Here is a 25,504-nt window from a genome sequence, read left to right as displayed (position 1 = left end):
TCGGGGTCAAAAGAAAGAAAAGAAAAAAAAACTGGAGCAGCTGCATAAGACAGAATGAGAGTGTTGAAGGAGGGTTGGAGAGGCTGTGTATTTAGAAGAGGAGAACTGGTTGTTTAGGCTTCTAGAAGGTAGTGGAAGATGGTGGAAAAGAATCAGAAAAGTGTGAAGCTTAGCTATTTCTTGCAGCAGGGTTCCTCACAGCCACAAGTGCTAGGAAGTTGGGGAGGGGGAAAGAAATGTAGGCTTTGACAGTGACCTTGAACTGTGAAGGCTGTCAATGGACAGGCTTCAACAGACTTACTGAACAACTGGACTATGCGTGGAACCCTGCTTAGGCTCAGGTGCTTTGTTGTTGCATATAACAATTTGGCGGTTTTCCCTTGTGAAGAAAAAACATCTAAAGCCCTGTGACTAAAGTTACACTCACATTTTGACTGGAGATGCATCATTTTGGATGTTCTGGAAGGTACTGGCAGCTGAGAAGAGGAAATCCTCCACTGTGCTCATCCCAGTGGTGGTCAGTAGCTTTATAAAATGCTGCAGAACTAATGGTTTTGTCGTGGGTGTTGCTATTTTCGGTTCAGTCAGGTGGATCGCTTCCACCTCTCTGCCCTAATCATCCGACACCAAGGACTGGCAAGACCCCCTCGTGTAGTCCAAGTTCTTGTGACGTTCAGCGACGGCCTCACCTTGGTATCTGACGGGGACGGAGGCCAAAGTGCAAAACCAAAAATGCTGCTCAGGCCTCACGCGCTCAAGTGGGGGAGGGTGGGTGGGCCGCGCGCCACAGCGGGATTGGGGGTGGGCTCGGGGACAGGGGAATGCCGGCTACTGCCGCACGGGCCGCGCTGCGCGGGCCATGCACCGGCTGACGGCCACGGCCGGGTCTTCCCGTGACGGCTCACGGCCCGCGGGGCAGCTCCACGCGCCGCGGTACCGTGCCCGTTCGCCGGCGGGGAGGCCGCCCATCTCCGTCGTCACGGCAGCCGCCCCTCAGGCGGGCGCGGCGGCGGACCGAGGCTGGGGCGGGGGGGAGGGCCGAGCACCGGCAGGCGCCGCGGAAGGGGCCCGTAGCGTCCCAGCCGGTGCCCGCCGCCGCGACGGGAAACCGGAGGAGCGCGCCCTCCGCCCCTCGCGCGCCGGCCCGGCCGTTGCCCGGACTCTTCCGCGCGCGGCCTCTGCTGGCGGCGCCGCGGTTTCCGGAGGGGACGGCGCGCGGCTGCACCGCTGAGCCGGCCGGAGCGAGATGGCGGTGGCACCGTCCGGCCGCCTCGGCGCCCCGCCAGGGCCCAGCGATCGCGCCCGCCTCCGGGCCTCAGGCGGCGGCTGCGAGCCCCGGGGCGGCGGCGCGGGGCGGCAGCGGCCGCAGCGGTGCGCGGGCGGGCGGGCGGGCGGGAGATGCCGAAGCTGCGCGGGGAGGCCTTCTGGAGGGAGACGCTGCGGAGCGCCCACTACGTGGTGGCGCCCATGGTGGACCAGAGCGAGCTGGCCTGGAGGCTGCTGAGCCGCCGCCACGGCGCTGAGCTCTGCTACACGCCGATGCTGCACGCCCAGGTCTTCCTCAGGGACGCCAACTACCGCCGCGAGAACCTCTACGGCGAGGCCTGTCCCGAGGACCGCCCGCTCATCGTGCAGGTGAGCGCCGCGACCGCCGGCGGGCCGCCGGGAAACGCCACCGGCGCCGGACTCGGCCCGCCCGCTGCGCCCCGGGGGCGGCGGCGCCTGCCCGGTCAGCCCGAGCAGCGGGCGCGGCGGCGGGCACTGCCGGGCAGAGCTTCCCGGCGTTCACCTGGCGGTGCGCTCCTGGGTAGCGCCGCAAAAGCAAGTCAGCGCTGCCAGATGCGCCCTCGCCCTCGTCCTCCGCCCCCTTCGTGTTAACAAATCCAGACGTTCTCCAGATCCGCGTGAGTCCTCAAGCTAGCCGGTCTCACCCAGATTTTAAAGAGGTTGACAGAAATCTCATTTTCTTCACCTAAATGCTGCTAGCAGTACTCGGCTCGTGAAGATAAGCGTGTTTTTCTGTTCGTCCCTTGTCTAGCAAAGAGGATTCGGTGTCTTAACCACAGGGGCCTGGAGCGTTAGACTTCTCACAGGGTTCCAATCCTCTGCACCTCATCTTTAGAGAGAGACTGCAGCTGGTCTTCTAGAGTCAAGGGTTGCTCCAGATCTGGGGCAATACCGCTCAGGGGGATCACAGTTTTTTCAGTAGTTCTCTGAAACCATGAGCTCAGTGCTTAGCTATAGAAGAAGGATGCAAGGAAGATAGGACACGCTTTTAAGTTTGTGTTGCTCCTGCTTCTTGAGTACTGTGTGAGGTTCAGGTACTTCTCTCCCAAAGAGAGAGAGAGGGGGGCCTGTGGAGCTGGAGAATAATGCAGGGAAAGACGGTCGGCATGAGCAGAGGAATGGCATGATTTCCACATGTGGAGCAGTTAAGTGGAGGAGGACTCTTCACCCTGGAAGAGAAGTGTCTCCCCTGACTAAGGGGAGAGAAGGCTGTGAAAGTATGACTGGCTTGAAGATGACAAATGGGAAACGAGTATTAAGTAAGGGTAGCGATAGTTACACACTGTAAAATTCATTACCATGGGACGTACTGGATGCTGAAAGGTTACATGAGTTTAGAAAGCAAATGAAGGAAAACTCCTTTTGAGGGTCATTAGGTGCAGGAAACACCACTTCTGCTTCTGAAGTCCTTGAAGATGCTTTCCAGCTTCTGCTGTTCCCTAGACATCATTGTTGACCATTAATCAGAGCAGGATGAGGTGGACCTTTGGTCTGTCTCAGTACAGCTTTGTATATTCTCCTTTTTCCGTGGGAGGTAGTTTATTTCGCCACAGAAAAATACAGGTGGCAGAAATTTAAATAGTCTTGGAAAGCTGTAAGTCTTTTGAACACAGATCTTCAGCTCAGTAAGCTGTGTGTTCTGGGCAAGCCTACCTGAAGAGTGTAGGTTACTGTGAGCTTGCTGTGTTATGCTTCTTCCCACTGGCCGCGATTGGACATAAGGCACAGAACTAACTAGATTAATCTTTGGATTGACCCAGTACAGCAATCCTTACTGAGTTCTGCAGTATTTCTGGGCAGGCTTGGTTTTTGGTCACAGGTTCTTGGAAACAGATTAGGCAGAGGTACATCTGAGCCCAGCCTGCTCTGTGGGCTTTGTTTACTGTGTAAAAATCCTCACTGATGTGGCTTGGTTGGAGGCTTTCCAGTGTTCAGTAATCTCGGAGAAAGCAAATGCCTTTTCTGGTTTTAGTTGGTGTCAGGCATAATTTATGTAGTGCTGTAGGGTTTAAGTAACACCTTCTGCTCACATGTGTTTGAGTTTAAATTCATATTATTTAAAGATGTGATGACATTGGTTTTTTGTTAATAATGACTTTTAGAAAACCTGTTTAAAAGCATAAATGAGAAGAATAGTCTGGCTCTGTCCTCTTCAACAAAGCAGCTTCAAATTAACCTAATTTTTCTTAATAAATTGATTTGTGCACTGTGCTTTAAATGTAATATTAATTATATTTAAGTCTGAGCACTGGACTAACAGCCCGATATGTCTATTTCACACTCCACATTAATGTGAATTAATTTTAGAGGCAGTGGTGCTTATCGGTATCTACAAAGTTTGAATTGTCCCAAGACACAGAGACACCACAGGTAATTCTTCTGCACCACCTTTATGTATTAAAATGCTACAGCTGTTTGTTCTACAGGGGATTTTAAGAGTTGTTCCCTCTTATTCTTGGGTACTACATGTAAAACATTCTACAAATATTTCTTTGCCTCTTGAATGCTCATCTTTCACATTTTGTTATTTGAAGGTTGAGGATCTTTAGCTGGTAAGTGTTAGAGTTTTTGTTGGGGTTTTTTTGCAAAATGGTTGTTTGCTGTTATTAACTGTGCATATTATGCCTGTTTTCTGTAGCAAGTAGTTGTTTCATGACTATGTCATAATGTGTTGTCAGTACTTGAAAAAGCAATTGCCTGATTATTCCACTTTTCTTTGTCTTTATCAGTTCTGTGCCAATGACCCTGAAGTGTTTGTCCAAGCAGCACTGTTGGCTCAGGATTATTGCGATGCCATAGACCTAAATTTGGGTTGCCCCCAAATGATTGCAAAGAGAGGTACGTGCAAATCTGAATCCTGGATAAACAGAGAAATGGCATGTTTCAAATGTGAATGTTGGCAGTAAAACATCAAGAGGACCAAATTAAGCCTGGGCTGGGGGGGGTGGCTGAAGTCAGACTTAGTTACACCTACTTTAACAGGTAATGCTTTGTAGTACCTAAAGCAAAAATTAGATATACTAATAATTAATTCCAACTTCTCTTGAGTGACAGCTCTTGTGTCTAGACTATTCTTCAGAAAAAGTATTTTTAGTAAGAGCTTGATTTTCTTTCTGATTTCAGTTGCTCAAACAGCCTAATTTTGCAAAGCTGCATTTAAAATTATATCATGCAGGCACTTAGCATCTCCTATTTCCTTGATACTTGCAGAGTTTATTCACATTAGTATATAAGAGGATAACACCTGCTGAATCCCTTAAAGATATTGCAAAGACAGTTACGTTTGAAAACCAGAACCAGTATTTGAAAATTTTGGATCAGTTAGGATGTTGAGGAAAGATTTGTTCAGTAACTGCCAATTCCTCTTTCAAAGACTAATAGGAAATATCAGTGGTGTATAGGGCTGTCATGCTTTAACCCCAGCCAGCAGCTGAGCACCATGCAGCCAGTCGCTCACTCACTTCCCCCCTGCCCAGTGGGATGGGGGAGAGAATCGGGAAAAAAAAGTAAAACCTGTGGGTTGAGATAAGAACAGTTTAGTAGAACAGAAAAGAAGAAAATGATAATGATAACGTTAATAAAATGGCAATACTAATAATAAAAGGATTGGCATATACAAGTGGTGCACAATGCAATTGCTCACCACCTGCTGACCAATGCCCAGTTAGTCCCTGAGCGGCAGTTCCCCCCAGTTCATATACTAAACATGACATCACATGGTCTGGAATACTACCCCTTTGGCCAGTTTGGGTCAGCTGCCCTGGTTGTGTCCCCTCACAGCTTCTTGTGCCCCTTCTTGCTGGCTTCTTGCTGGCTGGGCATGAGAAGCTGAAAAATCCTTGACTTTAGACTAAACATTACTTAGCAACAACTGAAAACATCAGTGTGTTATCAAGTTCTTCTCATACCGAACTCAAAACACAGCACTGTACCAGCTACTAGGAAGACAATTAACTCTATCCCAGCTGAAACCAGGACAAGGGCAAATGGATCTTTCAATCTGATCAGGTTTTATCTTGAAGGGAATTTTTAAGCACCTGGTATAAACCCCTAAAAGTTGGACTTTGAGCTGCCAGTGTCAACACACCAGCCTTAGGGAGTAGCAGTGAAAGTAGGGTGTGGGGATTCATTGTTTATCCTGTAAATCTAGGGTGGCATGGGGAACAGAATGATCCAACTCTTCCAGCTTGGGCAGGGCAGAGCAATCCTGTTTCTGCCAGTGAGGCATATGAGTGTCTCGATCTTTGCATGTGAACATTTATGAAAGTTGTATACTTCAGAATCTTACTCTTCTGTACAAGTCTGTCATATGCTATTTTATTATAGGTCACTATGGAGCATTTCTGCAAGAAGAGTGGGACCTTCTTCAGAGAATGAGTAAGTCTTTAGAGAGGTGTCACTTTAGAGAAGCTTCACTTTGAGAGGGAATGGGATGAACTCATCATTGAGAGGAGGTTTAGGGATTTGGCGGGTAAGGAGATACAGCATGTTTCTTTGAGAAGGGTTGTGTTGGGTTTGGTTTTTTCTTTTTTCTTTCTTACTGTATTCCAGTGGCACACTCAAGATACTTGGTGGTACCCCACTACAAACTCATACTAGATCTGCTAAAAGACTTCAGTACTTGAAACTGACTTTAGGTGAAAGTGAGTCAGTTAAGTCCCAGTCTAATGATGGCTTAGTGGCTCTCCAACTCTAGAAACAGCAGAACTCCCAGTGCCTTACTTTTTCACTTTGAAGTTCTCGGGTGCCAGGAGTTGTGTTTCTGCTTGAAGCCACAGTTGCCCTTTTCTGATCAATTCAGCATACTCTTTCTGTCCACACCATAGCAAGTTATGCCTCTCCTCCTAATTCGTGTAGGATGTTTTCAGGCTACCGGTAGCATAGTGAACAGTATCATTTTTTTTTTTTTAAGAAATATATTAGGAACTGATTTAAAAAGCAAGGTTTTGGTCATTGTGTAGAGCTGAGAATGTGCCTTCACTCCACTTCAAAGCAAGTGTCTGAACTGTGAAGTTAAAGAGTCTTCTGTTTGCATTCCCCGTGGTCCAGGGAATCTTGAATGATGTTTGGCACAAAGACACTGCTGAGAACCTGGAAAGATAAGACAGTGCTTCCCTGCCCAGCATGTAATGTGGTTGTCAGGGCACTTAGGAGTGAAAGATACAAATCAGAACAGCTTCAAGGTGAGAAGAGAACCCAGGTCATCTAGTTGGGTAAGAACCCAGGCTGTCTAGTAAGTGAATTAGGCTATTGTATAAAAGGTGGGCAAAGCTTCCTCTTCATCCTTCTCCCCCAGCCTTCTTTAAAATGATGGAGTACTCTTTTCTCCTTGCACCTGTATACACCTTGCTTACTTCTTTGAAAGGGTGATAGGAAGTAGCTATCATTAGAGCTCCTAGGATTTGGATTAGAAGACAGCAGGTGACTTCCTACATTAGACATCCAAGCTCTGGAAGAAAAGAGAATTTCAGGCATGCCACTGCTCAGTGTTTTCCTGTTGGTTGTCTTTGTTAGCTCTCTTTTTAGTAGTTTTCTGATTCCGTGCACTGTGTAAAGATTATGGGAGTTTAACATGGTGTTCTAGATTTCACCCTGACTGTGTAACCTACATTTACTGCTTAATTGGGTCCACAGCCTACCTCAGTTGATAAGCTTCTGCTTGCCATGGACAAGACTCTGCTTGTCACGATTATTTGAGTGATCATTTGGAAAGAAGCAAAGCATCTCTCATAAGAAAGGCGGACAAGCGAGTGTTAATGTTGTTGGCAGAGTAGGAGGAGTACAATAGCCTGTGATGATAGTAAACCTGTATCAATGATCAAGATTTGAGGGGGGTGGTTCCTTGAAAGTGAAGGTTTGATGCAGTGGAGAAGTTAGGGCTATTAAATGCTGACTATTTTGTGTCTTCTTGTTAGAATCCAGATTTTGTGCTTCATGTTTAACTATTACTTGATTAACCTATGCAATAAGGATCACAGAGGACATTGCTGATTGTTTTAAGCTGTGAGAACTGCATAGCATTAACTTTTCAGTCTTTTTCCATACCACACCCAGTATCAGATCTTGAGGACAGTAGGCACTTTTCATAGCATTGTGCAGCCCACTTACCTGTCTTTTCAATCTTTCCCAGTTTTACTGGCTAACGAGAAGCTCTCTGTTCCCATCACATGCAAAATCCGCGTTTTCCCAGAAATTGACAAGACAGTGAAGTATGCACAGATGCTGGAGAAAGCTGGCTGCCAGGTAAGGAGGCAGCTGCTCCCTGTACTGTTGCATTGGACACGTGTCTCTATGTAAAGCACCTGATGACCAGATCTTGGTGTACTGTGGAGATGAATAGGCTACATTGTTTTACAGACAGAGAAGATGGGATGCAGAGAAATTGTATGTATTTGCAGTCATAGGCAGCAGGTCAATAGTATGATATGGAAGGCATCATGATTTCAGAGTCTCTCTTATAATCACTGCATAGTGTGGTATCCTTCACTGTGGTTGAGCATCTCAGTCTAACATAGTGCTGCAGGAGGCAGTGTGAATGCATGAAATCCACAGGGCTGTAGAAAAAAACAGTATCAAAGATGACTACCACTAGTGAAGAAATAGGCAGCCTTCTAGGATTTAACTCCAGTTAAATTGGAAGAGACGGTCTGTAGTTAGAGCCAGTACTGAAAGTATTCGGGCCTTCTGCTGAGGAGTAAGCCAGATCAATATATCACAAATTCCAAAGTGAATCACAAATGGGAGCCAATGCAATAGGATATCTTTAGGTTCTCCCAAGACACGATCTTGTCATGCTGTGGAATAGCAGGCTGAAAGAAGCCCAAGACCATGCCATGGTAGGTGAGCTGCTGATACCTTTCTGTGATACCAAAGTCCCTGCACTGTTGAAATAGCAGTGGGAATTCAGCGGCATCCATGAAGTGTATGAGGTGAAGGGAAATTTTTGTCATTGCATTTGTTCCAGTGGTTCATACACATGAAGAGTAAATGTCACTTTGTGTTCTAGCTGCTGACTGTGCACGGCCGTACTAAAGAACAGAAAGGACCGCTTGCTGGTGTGGCATCTTGGGAGCACATTCAAGCTGTCAGGTTAGTGAGCAGTACCAATCTTAGTGGATTTCTGCTAACATGCTATGAAGGTAGATTTTAAGCAGAGTGTGCTCTGGCATTGAAGAGCAAATGAATTTATGTGACAGGAGTAGAATTTCTGCGTTGACTCTAATTTTCAATTTTATGCATCTGTTTTATTCACTGGTGTAGAAAAGCTGTAAGCATTCCTGTATTTGCAAATGGAAACATCCAGTGTCTCAGTGATGTGGAAGAATGTATCCGTAAGACAGGAGTGCATGGTGTCATGAGTGCAGGTAAAGAAAATAAACTTTTTACTCATAATAGACAAGAATACGAACTGTTTCTTACTCTCTTAGCAGCCCTATATACATTTATTCAAAGCTTACATCAGACTGACTTGGTGAACAGCTTTGATTGAAAGCTGAGTGGCCATTCTCTCTCCTCTTATACTGGCCATCTCTGACCAGGACCAGGAATCACTTAAGATTTGTGAGACTTGTTATGTTGGACTTGTAGTACCATTGAGTGGACAGCTCAAATCTAATTACTTGACAAAGGCATATTGGACTCCTGTTGTCCTGGAATATTTTCATGACATCGGTTAATCAATGGAATGGTTTTTGAGTGGATGTGGATGCAGTAAGTGCGTCTGCTGATTCATATTCCTGCAGATGGTTCATGTTGGGTTGGGACAAGAAAGAACTGGCATAACTTCCTACAGGAAGAGCTAGGATAGACATCAGAAAAAGCTTCCCATCACTCGCGCAGTTAAAGCAATAAAACATATTTTCGGGGGGGGGGTGGTTGTAGAATCTTATTTTTAGAAAATACTGGTTAACAAAAGGCTTGTGAAGCTAGTAGAGAAAAGCATAGTGAGAAGCAATATCTGTAAACTTAGGCCAGACAAATGTGAATACAGACATAAGGTGAGACACCCGTTATCCAAGTATTTAACCATTGGGCAACAAAAGCAGTGACTTCTGTATTTATTATCTTTTTACTGTCTTTGTGTCAAGATTGGATGCCTTTCTGGAAAATGAACTTTAATTACATATGAGCTATTTGGCTTAATTAAGAATTGTATAGTGAAATATAGTATCCTGAGGTCAGGCTAGAGTTTTATGGACCCTGTGTTCCTCTTTGTGAGTACATGAGTGATGTGTTTGTGACTGGCTAGTAGAATCACAACAGAGCTGATCAAGTTCCAGAGTCTAGGTTTTGTTTTCTGTTTCAATCCTGAAATGAAAGTTTGAGTATTTCTTTTCATTCCCTAGAAGGTAATCTTCATAACCCAGCCTTGTTTGAGGGCCGAAACCCATTGGTGTGGGAGATGGCTGAGGAGTATCTGGAGATAGTGCAGAAGTACCCTTGTCCATTGTCTTATGTTAGGGCTCATCTCTTCAAGCTCTGGCATCACACGTGAGTATCTCCAGAGAACTCTTAATGTTTTCAGGGCTCATCCTGCTTAACAAGTGTCTGGCTTTTCTGGACAAGGATTTGTTTGGCCAGAATTAGTATGCTGCAAAGTTTTCTCTCCTGGACTTGGCTGGAGAGGATGCTGGCTGAGGCCTTTACCCTTCACTGCATATCCGGGAAACAGGGCATGGGGAACGAACAAGTTACCACAAGATAAGCTAGGGCGTGAGCTCACAGCACATCAGCTACCATGTGGTAATTGCCCATATGCACACATGCACTTTATGGCAAACATGAGTTAACTAACTCCTTGTTCACTGTGAGGCAAGCTGTCTTGTGTTTATTGTGGAGTAAGAGCATGGCCATGGGCAGTTACTGAGGAGCAGCTGATGCACTGTACATTCATGTTAGCTTATCTCAAAGAAGTACCTTGGTTGTGTACCAAGTATTTATTTGGAAAAGAGGAGCAGATATGTGTGCTTTTCTCTGGACTTACAAGAAAGAAGATAAGCTTCTACCAAAGGCAAGTGCAGCAAGAAAAAGCTATTAAAAGCTTTTATAAAGACATTTTTAGTTGATCTCCTCAGTCTAGCAATAATGAATAAATATGACTTGATGTTTGGGATTTGCCTCAGGCTTCAAGTTTACCAGCAGCTGCGTGAAGAATTAGCAAAAGTGAAGACTCTAGAGGGCATTGTAGATGTCAACAGGGAGCTGAAACTACGATGCCAGGTACCAAGATGGGCCCTAATCTCCCAGAACAACACTGTCCACACTTGGTGGGAATTTACCATGTATGTCATGCAGTTGATGTCTGTTAGTCACTTCGTTGGAACTTTGTGGCTTATCAACCTCAATATTGGTAGTTTACTACAGTAGCAGCCCCTTAAGCCTGAACAGCTTTACATGAGATAAAGTTGATTTAGGAGTTACAAACCTGCTTCAATTCATCTGTCTTAGTAGAGTTTTTTTGCCTATATTTAACTGTCAGTAACTGTTAGTTTAAAATCCAATTTGTGGTTTCCTGGAGTTTGAAGTATTATTTAGAGTATTTCCTGAGAACTCAAGGTAAACTGACTGTAATTCTATGCTGCAGGAAGAAATAGCTAATCAGAAAGAAGGAGAAAAGCCAAAAGAAGGGTTGCCTTTTTTCCACTGGATCTGTCAGCCATACATCAGGCCAGGGTGAGTTATCTATTCTAACATGGACAGGTACCCATAGGCCTTTCCCACCCATACTATCAGTACAGAGCCATCCAGTTCTGTTCTAGGAGCTTACATTCATTTGAAAATAAGTGAATACTTTGGATTATTTTTATTCTGGTTTGGTTTTTTCCTGGTTACTGCTTTGTTCGGGGGATGTTGCTCATTATATGCATCTTCTCCTTTAGATCCTCCTCAGATTTCTCTCTCTGGAAAGTAAAAACCAAGAATTCCACTGCAGCTCAGAAAGAGAAGCTGATGAGCAACAAATATGCTACCTGACAGTACTTTATTGTTACATGTAACACGTATGTTGCTGGTAACTGCCAGGGTAGCAAAGATGGGAACTAACGTGTATTCGATAAAGGATGCTTATGTTGTATGGACAAGCTTTTCAGATACCTTATTCCCTTTCTGTTGTGAAAATTGGGCTGAAGAAAATCAGCATGTCAAGATTAATACTTAAGTAAATACTTAAGTAAAACCTGGGAATAACAGGTTAACAGGTGCCTCGTTAATTTAACTGGCCAACTTTCATTGACTTTCCAACTGATTTATCTGACAGTGTGTCTGTTATTAACAGCCAATGTTAACAAAAAAGTTAGATTTTTCTATTCCACGTCTAAAGTCAGTGACGCTTCCTTGTAATTTAGCCATGATAGAAAGGTTTACAGTTTACCCAGATTGCTGTAAACCAGAATAGTGGCCAGGGAACACCTACTTCTTCCCTTCAGCCAACTTACGATGATATTCACTGTTTCAGGCCAAAGGAGAGATGCAAGGAGAATGGAGCCAGTGGGACTGAAAAAGGGGTGCGAGGGAAACGTGCTCTGGAAGAGGAAGAAGATGGAAATTCTGAGCTTCTGTCAAAGAATAAACAAAAAAAGAAGTTAAGAAATCCAAATAAAAGCTTTGATCCATCTTTAAAACGTAAGTTCCATTTATTGGCATAAATGCATGGAAACTTGCTGATATCACATTTGATATAAATTGCCACTATTTATTTTCCTTGTTTATGTAGTTGTAGAAACTTCTTTAAGAGGGATTATCGGGAAATTTTGGTAGTAGGCAATGTGATTCAAATTATGTTCATTAGTAAAGAACACAAGGATCAAAGAAGTAGGTCACTGATCCACTATAAGCTTCTTTTTAAGATCAAAATGCTTTACAAACTAAATTGTGGCAGTCACTAGTATTTGAAATTGAAATTTCGCATGCATTTCAAGCAGATGTCCTCCTCTTTTACACTTAACTTGAGGATTAAAATTTTCTGTTTGGATTTAGCTTAGGGGCACTTAAGTCAAAAGTGTCTTTACCTTTGCACTGTTCTTTGAGGTACTGTATTTTTTATTTCAAAAAGAGTCTTTCTGGCTAGAAAAGTGCCAAGCTTTGATCCTGGTTTTTTTTTTTTTAATTTATTTCTTCCACATAAAAATACCATTGCTGAAATCAGGACACTCTCTCTCTTTCCAGCCAAATATGCGAAATGTGATCAATGTGGAAACCCTAAGGTAAGTCAGTGCATGTCCATTAAAGCATTTCCATTAAATGGAAATTAAATGACCATGCAGTGGTCAAGGGCTCAATGTCTGGATGGAGATCGGTGGAGTGGTGTCCCTGAGGGGTCCGTATTGGGACTAGGACTGTTTAATATCTTCACCAATGACATAGACAGTGGGATCGAGTGCACCCTAAGTGAGTTTGCAGACAACACCAAGCTGAGTGGTGCAGTTGACACACCTGAGGGATGGGATGCCATCCAGAGGGGCCTGGACAAGCTTAAGAAGCGGGCCAGTGTGAACCTCATGAGGTTCAACAAGGTCAAGTGCACAAGGTCCTGCACCTGGGTCAGGGCACCCCCCGGTATCGATACAGGCTGGGGGATGAAGGGATTGAGACCAGCCCTGCAGAGAAGGACTTGGAGGTACTGATGGATGAAAAGCTGGACGTTAGCTGTCAATATGTGCTCACAGTCCAGAAAGCCAACCATATCCTGGGCTGCATCAGAAGAAGAGTGGCCAGCAGGTCAAAGGAGGTGATTCTGCCCCTCTGCTCTGGTAAGACCCCATGTGCAGTTCTGCGTCCAGCTCTGGGGTCCTCAGCACAGGAAAGACATGGACCTGCTGGAGAGGGTCCAGAGGAGGGCCACCAAAACAATCAGAGGGCTGGAACACCTCTGCTATGAGGAAAGGCTGAGAGAGTTGGGGTTCTTCAGCCAGGAGGAGACTCTGGGGAGACCTTATTGTGGCCTTTCAATACTTAAAGGGGGCTTATAAGAAAGATGAGGACAGGCTTTTTAGTAGGGCCTGTTGCAACAGGACAAGGGATAATGGCTTTAAACTAAAAGAGGGCAGATTCAGACAGGGTGGTGAAACACTGGAACAGGTTGCCCAGAGAGGTGGTAGATGCCCCATCCTTGGAAACATTCAAGGTCAGGTTGGATGGGGCTCTGAGCAGCCTAAACTAGTTGGAGATGTCCCTGGCCATGGCAGAGGCATTGGACTAGATGGTCTTGAAAGGTCCCTTCCAATCCAAACCATTCTGTGATTCTAAATCCTGAGGTAGGTCCATGCCAGGGTCCAGTAATGCATGCATACCAAGTCCTGATGATATGGGGGCGGGGCAGGTAAGTCTATACTTAGGCAAAGGCCTCTTAACTGTTAACTGTAACTAATCTCTCAGGTGAAGGTGCTGCACAAAAATCACTAACGTAGGTAGGTTTTTTGAGATCATTTGCCTGCCTTCCCAAAAAAAGTACAGTCTTACTGCTGCTGAGGTTATTTATTGCTAAGACAGTTGAGTGAGTTAGATGAACTTCCCAAGATCTCTTAACAACAAATCTCAAAATGTCCAGTAATTACCTATGTACATTCTACTGTTAAATTGAAAACCAAACCCCTTTTACTAGGGTTAGTGGTGGTGAGGTGTTTTACTGCAAGGATTGAGAATTTGAATAATTGGCATGGTTATTGGTGTACTAATACAAATACTTCAAACATCATCACCGTATAGTCTGTAGTGAGTGTGAGGCAGGAATCTGCATCTCTGTTTTTTTTGTTGGTTTTGGATATATGCCCTTCATCAGAACAAGAATGAGCACCTAGTCATAGCTCTGTTTTTGCTAGCAGATTAACATCAACTTTCACCACTAGCAATGTTAAACAAGCCAGCTGTTCTCCAGGTTGTGTATAGCATATATATTTGAAACTTTATATATGCAACTTCAAATATTTGATATTTGAAGAGTTAATTTTTTTTGTTTGTTTGGGGTTTTTTTGTTTGTTTTCTCTTGGGGAACATAGCTGTTTCCTTGACAGGGAGATGCTGCTGAGCTGAATGAGCAGAGTAGATTTATTGCTGCTAATATATCTGTGCATGCAGACATACAAGCAGGTGTAAGATGCAAGGAATAATTTTGTGTTCTAGCTGAAAAAGTACCATTACATCTGTGGGGGTGGGGAGACAGGGGCACATGCATGTAGTGTTGCTCTCTTTTGTAATGCTGTTACAGCACCTTAGACATACCAGCCAGCTGGGCCTCAGTTTGGAGCTGCAGCTACAGAAGAAAATGTTTTTCTTGCAGTGCTCATTATTAGGAAAACATTGAGCATTCATCTGGCCTGCTTTCAAATCCATCCTGTTTCATTGTTAATCCAGGTGACACAGCTTGGTGCATCAACCATGACTGTCTGAAGCTGGGCTTAGTCTCATTTTTGTTTTGTTCTTATATCATTGTAATGTTGCAGGCAGCCCTTGAAATCTTGGGACTGGGCCTGTAGTTTTGGTTGGTTTATTGTCATTGCCCCCCCAATTATATGTTTCTTAAGCTATGTCATGGAACGGAGGGAGAACAAAACAAAACAACAACAACAAAATTCAACCAAGGACTCCCTAAACATGAAGGAATTTTTAATTGGAGTGGAGGGAACAACAAAACCCCACTTTGCTAAATGATCACTAAGCCCCTGTAAGCCAAAGCACTATGTACACCTGGTCTCATATAGCCAAGTTGTCAACTATCCAACTCAATTGCTGCTGTCCCCTAAGGGTCATACGTTATATTTTAATATATACTCAGGTATATTTTAAGCTGCAAGTAGGGAAGTAACTGCTGTGGTAACATTTATTTTAGGCATAGCTACAGATGGTAGCAAGCATGTTGGGCACCATGCTTCACATACTGCTTTTGCTTTTGCAGAGACCTACAGCTACGGCAAGCTCACCTGCAACAAATGTCATGATGCTTGTTCCAAAGTGCTTATGGCACTTGCCTGCTTGTGTTCTGTAACTCAGGCTGCCCAATAGATTACTGATGTTGCACAAGTTGAATGTGGAAATTGTTTTGGTTTTCGTTCTTTATGTACAAACAGGTGATAGCTGGGGCTCCCCGCACCCATCCCCCCATGTAACATCAGCTCGCTCATCTTCATTGGACTGTGTGACTGCCTAATTTACAAGTTCATGGTTGTTTTTTTTTTCCTAAGGTCTGAATGTGCAGAGCTGTATTGTTGTTGCTTATTATAGTTAACAATAATTTTATTTTCACTGATACAAGCTTCTTTACAACTCCATCCCAATCCAGGGCAATAAATGTGTGTTTAACATGTGCCGAGGATGCTGCAAGAAAAGAGCATTCAAAGAGACAGCAGACTGTCCAGGTAAGTAAGTGGCACTGTCCTTACAAGTCATTGAGCAAATGTCTCATCTTCCGTCTATATTCATTACTTTAATCTTTGGTTTATGGGGTGGGGGGGTGGGGTGTTAAAATCTACGTACATAGCTGTCTAAAATTTTATAGTACAATTTTAAAAGCCTGCTCTTCCTTCTGTGTACGATATTTCTTCTTTTTCCAATGCCTTGGGATGCATATTTTCCAGACTATGAGGACCCATTCTTTATAACTATAACGAATGAGCTGTTCTGTTTACCAGTGCAGTCATCTCATTTCAGTTTGTTTTGTTTTGTTTGTTTTGGTTTTTTTTCCACATCCTTGCTTCTTCAGGTCATGGATTACTTTTTAAGACCAAATATGAAAAATCCCTTTCATGGCAGAGTAGTCAAAGAGTAATTCAAAACCCAGAGATCAGTCGGAGAGGAGATGTAGATGTGGGGGAGACTGCTGTACTGAAGGAGGCTGGTGACAGTGCAGTGTGAAGCTTTGGAAATGAATAGTTAAAGACTCCTGCCAGGCCTCTGCTTCCCTGGGCCAAAGAACATGCCGTCTCCAGCTCACCGTCAGCTGTGTGAACTTGTTCCACAGGTTTATTTTTAAGTTCTGGAAAAGTTTTATTTAAGTAAAAAGCTGCTTACTCAGGGAATTATCCTGCATTTGAAATAAAAAGGATGCAATTAAATTTCTCATTCTGTGTTTTAAAGGACTGAAAATGCTGCATTTTGGGGTGGGGGCAACCTATGTAAGTTGCCATCATAATCTGCCTCTTGTATGTTCATTAGCCCTTCATGTCCTGTTTTTAATATTGGGGAATAAATGTCTTGTATTAGAACAGCCTTCTGGCACTAAAAAATAGCAATGTCAATTGAGTTCTTCACTAATAGAAAATGTGTCACATTTGTCTGAGTTTCAGCAGGCCATGTTTTCAATGCAGAAAGGAATCTAGCACTACTTTGAAAATGTGAATGTAAAACTATAAGATGTTGCTGTAACCACATTGTTGTATTCATAATTATTAGTTTTATATGGTGTGATAAAGCTTAATGGTCTCCCATGAGCCAAAGGTTAGGGTAAAATGAAGTCTCTATTTTAATAGAGAGGGTTGTCTGAAATTATGCACTAAGTCAGAACCAAGTCCATGAACCTTTCCCTGCTCAAAGTCTCATACTTAATTATATGATCATTCTTTCTCCTTCCCACCTGATAAATTCTGAGAAGTGTGTCAAAACCAGCTGCAGGTCTATACATGCAAGACCCCTACCAGGCTTTTACCCTTTTTCCCTGTGGGCTTTGTGTGTCTCCTAGGCCCTCAGTCAGTGTAGCCTTCCAGTGTTCAGTATGCTGTGAAGAATGTCAGCAGCCAAAAAAAAAAAGAATTTTTTTTAAATCAGCAATGGTATGCAGCTGTTTAAGAGACTGAAGAACTAGGAGTCAAGCCATACTGTCTTAAGCTAGAATAAATAAATAAAGCTTAGCTCAGCTTTGAGAATTTATCTCTCTGTGGTCTGTTTTCTGAATGCAGTTTACTTCACTGCATGCTTAGTGACCCTGCTCCATAGTATGCTGCCATTTCCTGCAGCTGCAGGCTGAGCATCTTTGCTGCAGAGTTGCTACCACCTTCTTAGCACATTAAAAGCAGCAGGCCTGTTAATGCTTTCATTCTTGTCACATGTAGCCTACTGAAGGGAACAAAGCGACGATGCGCTGTGGAGCCTGTAAAACATGAAGTCTAGCTATGCTTGGTCTGGCAAAGCTGGCATGTTATGAATAAGCACTAGAGCTTTTAACTGTAAAATTAGCCAGTCTTAAACTACTGTTCTTCCAAGGGAAGTGGAGAAAAGGGCGGGGGGGGGGCATTAAGGAGGAAAAGAAGGAAAAAAAAAAAAAAGCCCAGGGATTGTGGGGGAATGGGTAAGAGAAAGAAGGAAATGGGGTGGGAGGCAGGGGGGAGGATGACACAGGGTTACATGCCTCACCTGGGTCCTGAACAACCATTCCTGCCCATCTAAAATGGTTTGCCTACAACTGAGAGCCTGTCAGGCTCTGATGGGTATCAGTCCCAACCACTGCACTATCCAAGAACCTGGTTCCAGCAAGTCAAACCTCTGCTTCACATGGCCAGACCATCAAGAGATTTGGGCATATGTTTACAAGCATGCCCTGCTTGCTAAAGTATGCCTGTTTTAAGCCAGTAAGTTTGCCTCCATGGAGGCAGGCTTTATTCATAACTGGTCTTTTTTGTTTTATTTTAATTTATTCTAGGCTGGTGTATAACCTAACATTTCTCTAACAGCCTACTGCAGCACTGTACTGGCCAGTAACAAGCAATTATGTTGTGGTCAAGCTGTCAGTTCTGTAAGCAAATAAAGCAAGCAAATTGCCAACACAATGTCTAGCAAGTAGACCATCTTACAGTATGTAGTAAGGTACTCTGAGTGGATACTCTGTATTACCACTTTCTGGTCTGTAGTTCTGAACAGTTGGTGGTTTGGCTGGATGGGCAGCCACTTCATTTCACAAACAAAACAGCTCATCCTGTTTTAGCTGGTGCTATGCGTTCATATGTTCAGCCTGTGCAACAGAACCTCCACAGATTGGAGCCGACTTAGGTACGTACCTTACACAAATTTAAAATAAAACAGGTCATTTAGCATCAATGCTGGACATAGTGTAGCTGTTTTGAACACAACTGGGAGGACAGAAGTCAGGAGGGAGACTTCTGTGGTTTTTTTTCCTTGATGCTTCACCTGGCTGACATTTATTTTTCTAGAATCACAATTGCAGAGATTCTTCCTCTGCTTGTCAGAATCTGTCAGATACTCCCTTTTGGAAGTTACACTGGGTCTGAAAGGAAATGAACAGGAAACCCAGCACCCAGAATACTAGGTCTGCATAAAGCACTGGCAAAGTGTCCTCTCAGCGCCTAAGAGCCCTTGCCTTGGAAAAGAAAGATTACTGAACAGTAATAAACAAAAAATCAAAAGTGCCTCCAAGGTCAGAAAACAAATGCAGCATCATGCGTTTCTGAAAAGAGGGAAGACCCTTCCCTACCCCACCCCCAAGCAAAAGAGGGGCTCAAGACTTTTTTTTTTTAATGACAGAAACACAGCACTTTCAGGAATCAGGAGATAACAGCATGCCCTGATTATTTTATACACCATTTTTAACACTTTTTTTTGACTTCTCAACAACTACTCCCTGCTTATGCGTGTGTTCATGCATGCAGGTGTACACACGCCCCCTTGAGCCCTGGCAAGATCAGTTTATATTTCTTAACCTGCATTACAAACTATGTTATAGTTTACAGTCATGAGTTCATACATGGACTGGAACAGAATGCTGAAAAAACACCCTAAACTACTAGTAGCTGTAGACGTATTCAATCCATGGAGAAACGTTCTCATTCAAAGCATTAATAACAAGAGAGCCCGCAAGCAAGATTAACAGATCACTAAGCAGAGTACCATATGTGAAGCAGAGGCCTTTTGCTCACTTTCTTCTATTCTGTGTTGAAATTTTCCATGCTGTTTCTTCAAGCACCTTCCCTATCACATGATCATGTGCATCTTAATCCCTTTGGACATTTGTCTACATCTAGCTAGCTTTTATCTAGCTGTTCCCATTCATTCACACTAAATCCTCTAGAGGGACCACAAGAGGTAAGAACTTCATATCCATTTGGAGGCTGGACTTAAATGCTGCCTAACATTTAGTTGTGGCTTTCTACAGATTATGACAATAAAAGTAGTTCAAACTCTCCTATTGAGTCTTCCCATTTCATTTGCTCGTCACTTGAACAAAATATTTTCCATGATGTTCTGGGAATAGCATCTTCCAACCTTAATCAGCTTGCTAACCAAGACTTCCAGCAGCTTTCACAATTTCTGACTACCCTTGTATTCAAATCAAGTTTAGACACTAAGCTGGTAGGTGTTACTGTAGCTTGCCTTGTGAATTGGAACTAGCACAGAAACCAAGGGGGAGGGAAAGGGTGTGGCATCTACCAAATAGCCCACTGATTAGTGTGGGAGAAGCAAGTTTAAAAATGCTTCTTTGCCTTATCTAAAGAAGGGAACTTGAAACCACATCTCCCACCTCCTGTGGAAACAGTCCACTTCGTTCCTCATACAGGCATAGACTTTAAGGCTGTCGAGTGTTCAGAGTTCCCTGGTCTGTTCAAAAAGCCCCTCTTCTAATAAAAAGCTAAATGTTCATTATCATGGAATTTCAAATTGCTTACCGTTTACACAGTTTCCCAAAAACATCAGAAAGCTCAGTCATTCTCCTGCTCACTGTGCCAGAGAAAATTCACAAAGTCAGAAAAGGCATTTGCATGAGAAACATCCACTGTTACAACATAGTAGCAGACTGGTGCTATGTGAGAGATTTGGGTCATATTAACAACACAGTGGGATTTTAGAACACATCTCTCACAAGTACAGTCTCATCACAGAATCACTTACCAGTGTGAAGAAAGGATCAAGCTGGCTTTAGGCTCCTAAATTCAGGAAGGGCCTTATACTTGAGAATCCTAATTGGACACATTTCTATACAGAATTAGTATTTAAGGCATATTCATCCCCACTCCCTCTTCCAAGGCATTTCTTAATAGGCAAGGCAGATAGATGCACACTTATCTTGTTAGGTCCTGTCCCGTGACATGGCAGAAGACTGCAGTGCTCCTAACACAGGACTGCAATACTGTCCAGTTAGGCACTGCAACACAAAACTCCCTTTGTGCATCTAACTACACATCACCACACTAATGGAAAGAAAAGTTGCAATCTGACCTTTCAACAGACAATCTAGAAGATGATAACCTTGCAATTTATAAGGTAAAGATGACCAGTGTATCAATTTCTTAATAAACAATGCTTGTGGATTAGGAGGCACTATTACAACATGAGACAAGCCATTTACCATTCGTGCTGCGCACACCTGCACTTACACTAACTAGGGATTACTTCCAGGCTAGGCAATACACTAACTATCCTGTTTAATCAAAAAATTGCAGCCAGCCAACTCAGCAAGGTAATGTCCTATTTTGTTTCTGTTTCACAGTCCCTCAAGAAGATATACACTATTTAATTTTAATGGAAGTAGAGGGAGGAAAAAGCAGTGGTCTGCATGTAGAATGATGGTGAAAATGATCCTCAGTCTTTGGGTTTAAGGGAGATTGGATTCTTGCATCTAAATCCATTTTCAGAGGCACACAAGAAGAAGTAGTAGTAGTTCACCTGACAAAGAAAGCCAACTGCCTTTATTTGGCAAACAGCTTACGAGATGAGATATCAGAGAATTAAAAAAAAAAAAAAAAAAAAAAAAGTACATCAAAACAAAGATTGAAAACCCTGGATCTCAGTGTGTATTTACAGGGTACAAACTTTAGGTACACATAGACTTCACAGTCACATAAACTACAGGCACATGGAGGATAATAGTCAAAGCTATAGCTGCAGAAGTATTATAGAACTGAAACAGTGTTAATCTGTGGGATCAAGGACAGCAAGATTACCTAGCCTGATCTACCACATAAAACAGATTTTCAGGTCTTGCCACTTGAATTATTGTTTGAATTAGACCATCTCTTGCTTCTGCAGCTACCCTTCAGTCTGTAACTTTTAGTAAGTCTACTGAAGCCTAAGCTTGCATTATTTCTTTGATGCCAAGAAACGGTCTTACTTGCATTATGAATTTACCAAACTTCTAACTACTGAATCTCATACATTTCTGTTAGACGTTGACATACCCTATTAAGCCAGTTTCTGTTCCCTATCTAATTAATTTAGCCTGATCAAGTTATCCTATGAGATAATCTAAAGCCAGGTTGTTCTATCAGACGCTATGAAACGTTGAATGGAATTCACAGATCCATAGGAATGCAGAAGCCAAAATATCAGTTGAAGTACAAAGTTCATTTGCAAAGCAGAGAGTAATTCATCCCCTATTTCCTAACAGCATCAGAGATAAGCGATGTCAGTTCCATACCAGTTTGGTGTTTTTCACCCTACTGCAAATTCACAGTTGATGGACTACTGAAAAAATGAAATGCTGCCTTGTGTAAGTCTCAGCTCTCACAAGCGGGTGGCACAAGAAAATACTAAGAGCACTGTCCTGTGGAGGACACTGCTCCCCCATTGTCATCTGCTTCACAGAAAAAATAATGAAGGAGATGGCATAAGAACCTTGAATACACAAATTAAGTTCGCTTTACTATTAAAAACAAGAAAAAAAAAAAAAACACAAAAAAAACCCAAACAAACAAAAAAAAAAAAAATCAATGCTTGACCAGCACTTTGTACCCATGCATGATGGGTCTTTGTCAGAAGCATTGCTGCTATTATTAAAGTTTCCTCATTTGTTTTTCTGAAAGTTTATACTACATTGCATGTATCAGAAATAATACATTATTCAGTGGCAGTTTTGGGAGTCGTCCAGAGGATGGAACAATGCTGAAATTTTAACTAAGTTAGGAAATGGCAGTGTCCATAAGACCATTATGGCAGTGTGCCAGAAACCAATGTACAGATCATACATGCATAGCACGGGGCAAAGACAGAACTCTATTACTTCCTCCTTCATCCACTGGAGTCTCTCAGATGACAGTAGCTTACAGGTGATGCTGCACCCAGCCACAGTCCAAGCAGTAATATAATCTCCCTCTCTTACAGACCTCCCTCTACAAATCTTAGCAACACAGACCACTACGCTGGACAAGTTCTGGCCAGATAATTACCAAACATCCCTAACGACTCCCAACACAAATCTCATAATGGCAGTTTTTACATTACCACTAAAATTAGCTGTGCTAATTAAAACTGCCTTTGCCAAAAGAACCAGGTTCTTTCCAACTGGTTTTCTTTTATCCCTAGCTAGGTCAGGTAAAGAAAGCAGGATTTACACTGCATGAGGACACCATCAATTATGGCCTACCACTGGCATCCCCTTCCTCATCAACAAAAAGGTGCTGCACAAGTTCATGAAATCCACTTAAATAAGTTCCTCTGAACATATCCTAGACATATCAACATGCTGCAGATCCCACAAAACTTCATCCACTGAATTACCTCGGTGGTCACAAGGAATCACTGGAAATTCATTCTGTGTGAGTCACTATTTTCCCATTTATCACTTGGGAAATTACTTAGAAATTTAAGGTAAGAATGGAAATTACTTAGAAATTTAAGGTAAGAATCATCTTTCACTGGGGGAGACTGCTTATGAATGCATGTTATACAGAACTATATCCGTGCTCTGTTGTTATTTCCTGATTTTTGGACTGGTGGGTAGTTAGGACTGAAGCAGGCATTGAACAGTATCTAGAATAAATATGCCTGGACAGCCCCGACTCACATCTACAAGATCCTAAAGCAACAGCAGCTTCTTTCACAGGCTAAAGAGAAGAGTTACGTGCCAATAAATCTATACAAAAACATACACTATTGAACAGCGCCAATGAACTAAGCAATAAAAAAGAAATGCTCTATCTGCGACAAAAGAGGTTGTAAGCATTTTTGTCTGGAGAGAAGAAACTGATCACCTCTGCCCCAGCTACGGAACTGCCTCGGGCCACAGCAAGAGCTGGAAACTGCTGTTGCCACCTCGTGGGCTCCATGCTGACTGCTAAAGGACATGCACTTCCAGCTGCCACTTCCCGAGAGTGGACAAGCGCTAGTGTCTGGAAGAGCAGAGACTCTCAAGTCAGTGTGCTGAAGATGTCCATTTACAATGGAGGATTCCTCCAGTAGAAAGCCTCCAGGAAGGAGCAAAAGTAATCTAATAAAATCAAGAGAGTGGAAGCTGTATGTGAGCAAAGATAGCCAGATGACACGATGCACTTACTTAATGTGGTTGCAAAACTATCTTTTCAAGAGCAAAGCATAAGATCTTCTCCTTAGAAACTGGGACCAGTGGCCCATTTTAGGAAGAAATCCAGAACGTTTAAATAGTATTATAGGACTGAATGGCTTTCCTTCAGCATGAGCAGAAGGCATTAAAATTACTTTCCCAGCACTTCTACAAGGATGTACAGCAATTTACCTGAGGACTCAACTTGCCTTTCTCCCTAAACCGGCCAGCAGTGATGCCTGACTCAAAGTTCTTGATTAACTAGCTCTCTCTTTCCTCTCCTCAAAAACTGGAGAACTTTTCCATGCCAAATGGAAAACATTTAACCAAAGACCTCACAGGAACTATTGCTTCCATTTTCAGCACCTACGTCATAAAAAGCACTGAAAGCCAGAAGGAGAGCGCACTGGTGCAGTTCAGCAGCTGTGCAAATGCAGTCCAGGAATTTTGCTGTTAGAACATTCCCTCAAATTGCACTTTCTTCACAGTTCATCCAAGCTACATCTCCAACCAGATCAGAAAGCAAAATACAATGGCCTACAAAACATCATCAAGCTTAGCAAAAAATCTATGGCTTGAGATCAAAATACCTAAAACTCAACTTTAACACAAAACTCCAAATACTCAGAAACTTTTTAATCCTACTGTTTAATGCACTAGATATAACAACTTATTTAAAAAAAAAAAAAAAAAAAAAAAGCATTAACATATTAACAGTAACATCTGTAGTCAGTTGCCAGACCAGTCAGGGCTGGATCAAAATTCTTAGCTTGCCTTATGGATTAGATGGAATGCAAGGCTGCAGTGACTTCAGAAAATTCAGTGCATATCTCCTTTCATTAACACAGAACACGCACACACCTGGGCTGCCACCTTTAATCCCTTTATAAAAGGAAAAGCAGAATAAATGCACCTGGATTGGCTGCTTTCAGCTCTTCCACAGGACTTGAGTGGTATTTTATGGCATTTATCCATGCTACCAGAAGCAACTGTTGCACCTGTTGGGAAACCATCACACACTATGGCAGTAAGACTGGACAAGCAGCAATATTTGCATGAAGTAGAGATTTACTGCTATGATAACACTGGACCCCAAAGCCAGGTCATGCACAAGTGGGAAACACATCAGGAAACAGGTCTTTAAAAACAGAGACCGGAGACAAAGAACCTGGATCCAGGTAAACATAACACCCTAAAATAAAGGCCTGTGACCAAATGCATGGAAGCAGTGCCATGTTTTCTGGTGTAGGTCAAAAATCATTACGAGTTTCTCAAAGGAAATCTCCTCTCCCATCAGAACTCTAGCTCCATAATTGAGAGCAATGCACTTGCAAGTTTATCTGGAATAAACAAAAAGCTCAGCATTGCTCAGAATCAAGGCAGTACTTTCAGGCCAGCGAAATTCATCTTAGATCACACCTGTCCATTCAACTTCACACTAACTATTTTTGCAGCTTTGAAACAAGAAAACTAATAGCAGCTGAAAAACTCTCAAATCAGCATCTGTATGAATAACCTGACAGCTCTTTATGGAGCAGTGGAAGAAGGAGAATGAAGGAAGATGTTCTACCAAAACTGAAATGATGACCCCTTGCAGGGATGCTGTTTTTAGAAAGAATTTCTTTTCAAGAACTGAAGTTATTGGAATATTCATATTATCCACCATCAGCCCTGACCCTCTCAATCCAAGCAAGAAGTGAGGGAGACAGGGACAGTTTGTGAAGCTCAGCAGTTAGTGGGTGAGAGACTGGGTACAGTCCTGGAGGGACCATTTCTTTTGGTAGTGCACGAAGTTTTTCACATGTTGGTGCTCATCCTGGACTGGCTGTTAGCTGGAGTAAGCTCCCCTTGGCTACCTTCTCTCGGAGGAGACTGCAACAAGACCAAAACACATCCTAGTTAGTGATGTGTAAATATCCTGCAGAGTGCTTCCTGAGAGACCAAAGGAAGCACAGATGAAGCACAGCAGGATACCAGCAGGGGGAGAGCATACCCCCAACTCATATA

At 43.1% G+C, this 25,504-nt stretch overlaps 2 protein-coding genes across 5 annotated transcripts in view; one reads left to right on the top strand and one right to left on the bottom strand.

The window, feature by feature from the left end:
* Window positions 1-1,031: 1,031 nt before the first annotated feature.
* DUS1L (dihydrouridine synthase 1 like) lies at window positions 1,032-16,338 on the top strand. The gene is made up of 13 exons (XM_069799577.1): window positions 1,032-1,635; window positions 4,017-4,125; window positions 5,614-5,664; window positions 7,418-7,530; window positions 8,294-8,376; window positions 8,548-8,651; window positions 9,633-9,777; window positions 10,410-10,506; window positions 10,871-10,959; window positions 11,741-11,907; window positions 12,451-12,488; window positions 15,560-15,635; window positions 15,980-16,338. Exons 1-13 carry the CDS (start codon window positions 1,399-1,401, stop codon window positions 16,129-16,131), a joined length of 1,461 nt encoding a protein of 486 aa, XP_069655678.1. The 5' UTR covers window positions 1,032-1,398; the 3' UTR covers window positions 16,132-16,338.
* The window catches only part of GPS1 (G protein pathway suppressor 1), a 21,874-nt gene continuing 12,297 nt past the window's right edge, over window positions 15,928-25,504 (bottom strand). For all 4 annotated transcript variants that reach the window (XM_069799575.1, XM_069799574.1, XM_069799576.1 and 1 more), the window contains exon 14: window positions 15,928-25,369. In XM_069799575.1, coding sequence (XP_069655676.1) covers window positions 25,295-25,369 — 75 coding nt within the window. In that variant the 3' untranslated portion in view covers window positions 15,928-25,294. The remainder of the gene's footprint in view (window positions 25,370-25,504) is intronic.

Source organism: Haliaeetus albicilla, chromosome 12 (genome assembly GCF_947461875.1).
Source record: "Haliaeetus albicilla chromosome 12, bHalAlb1.1, whole genome shotgun sequence".
Taxonomy (NCBI): Eukaryota; Metazoa; Chordata; class Aves; order Accipitriformes; family Accipitridae; genus Haliaeetus; species Haliaeetus albicilla.
This window is presented reverse-complemented; position numbering and strand designations above follow the sequence as displayed.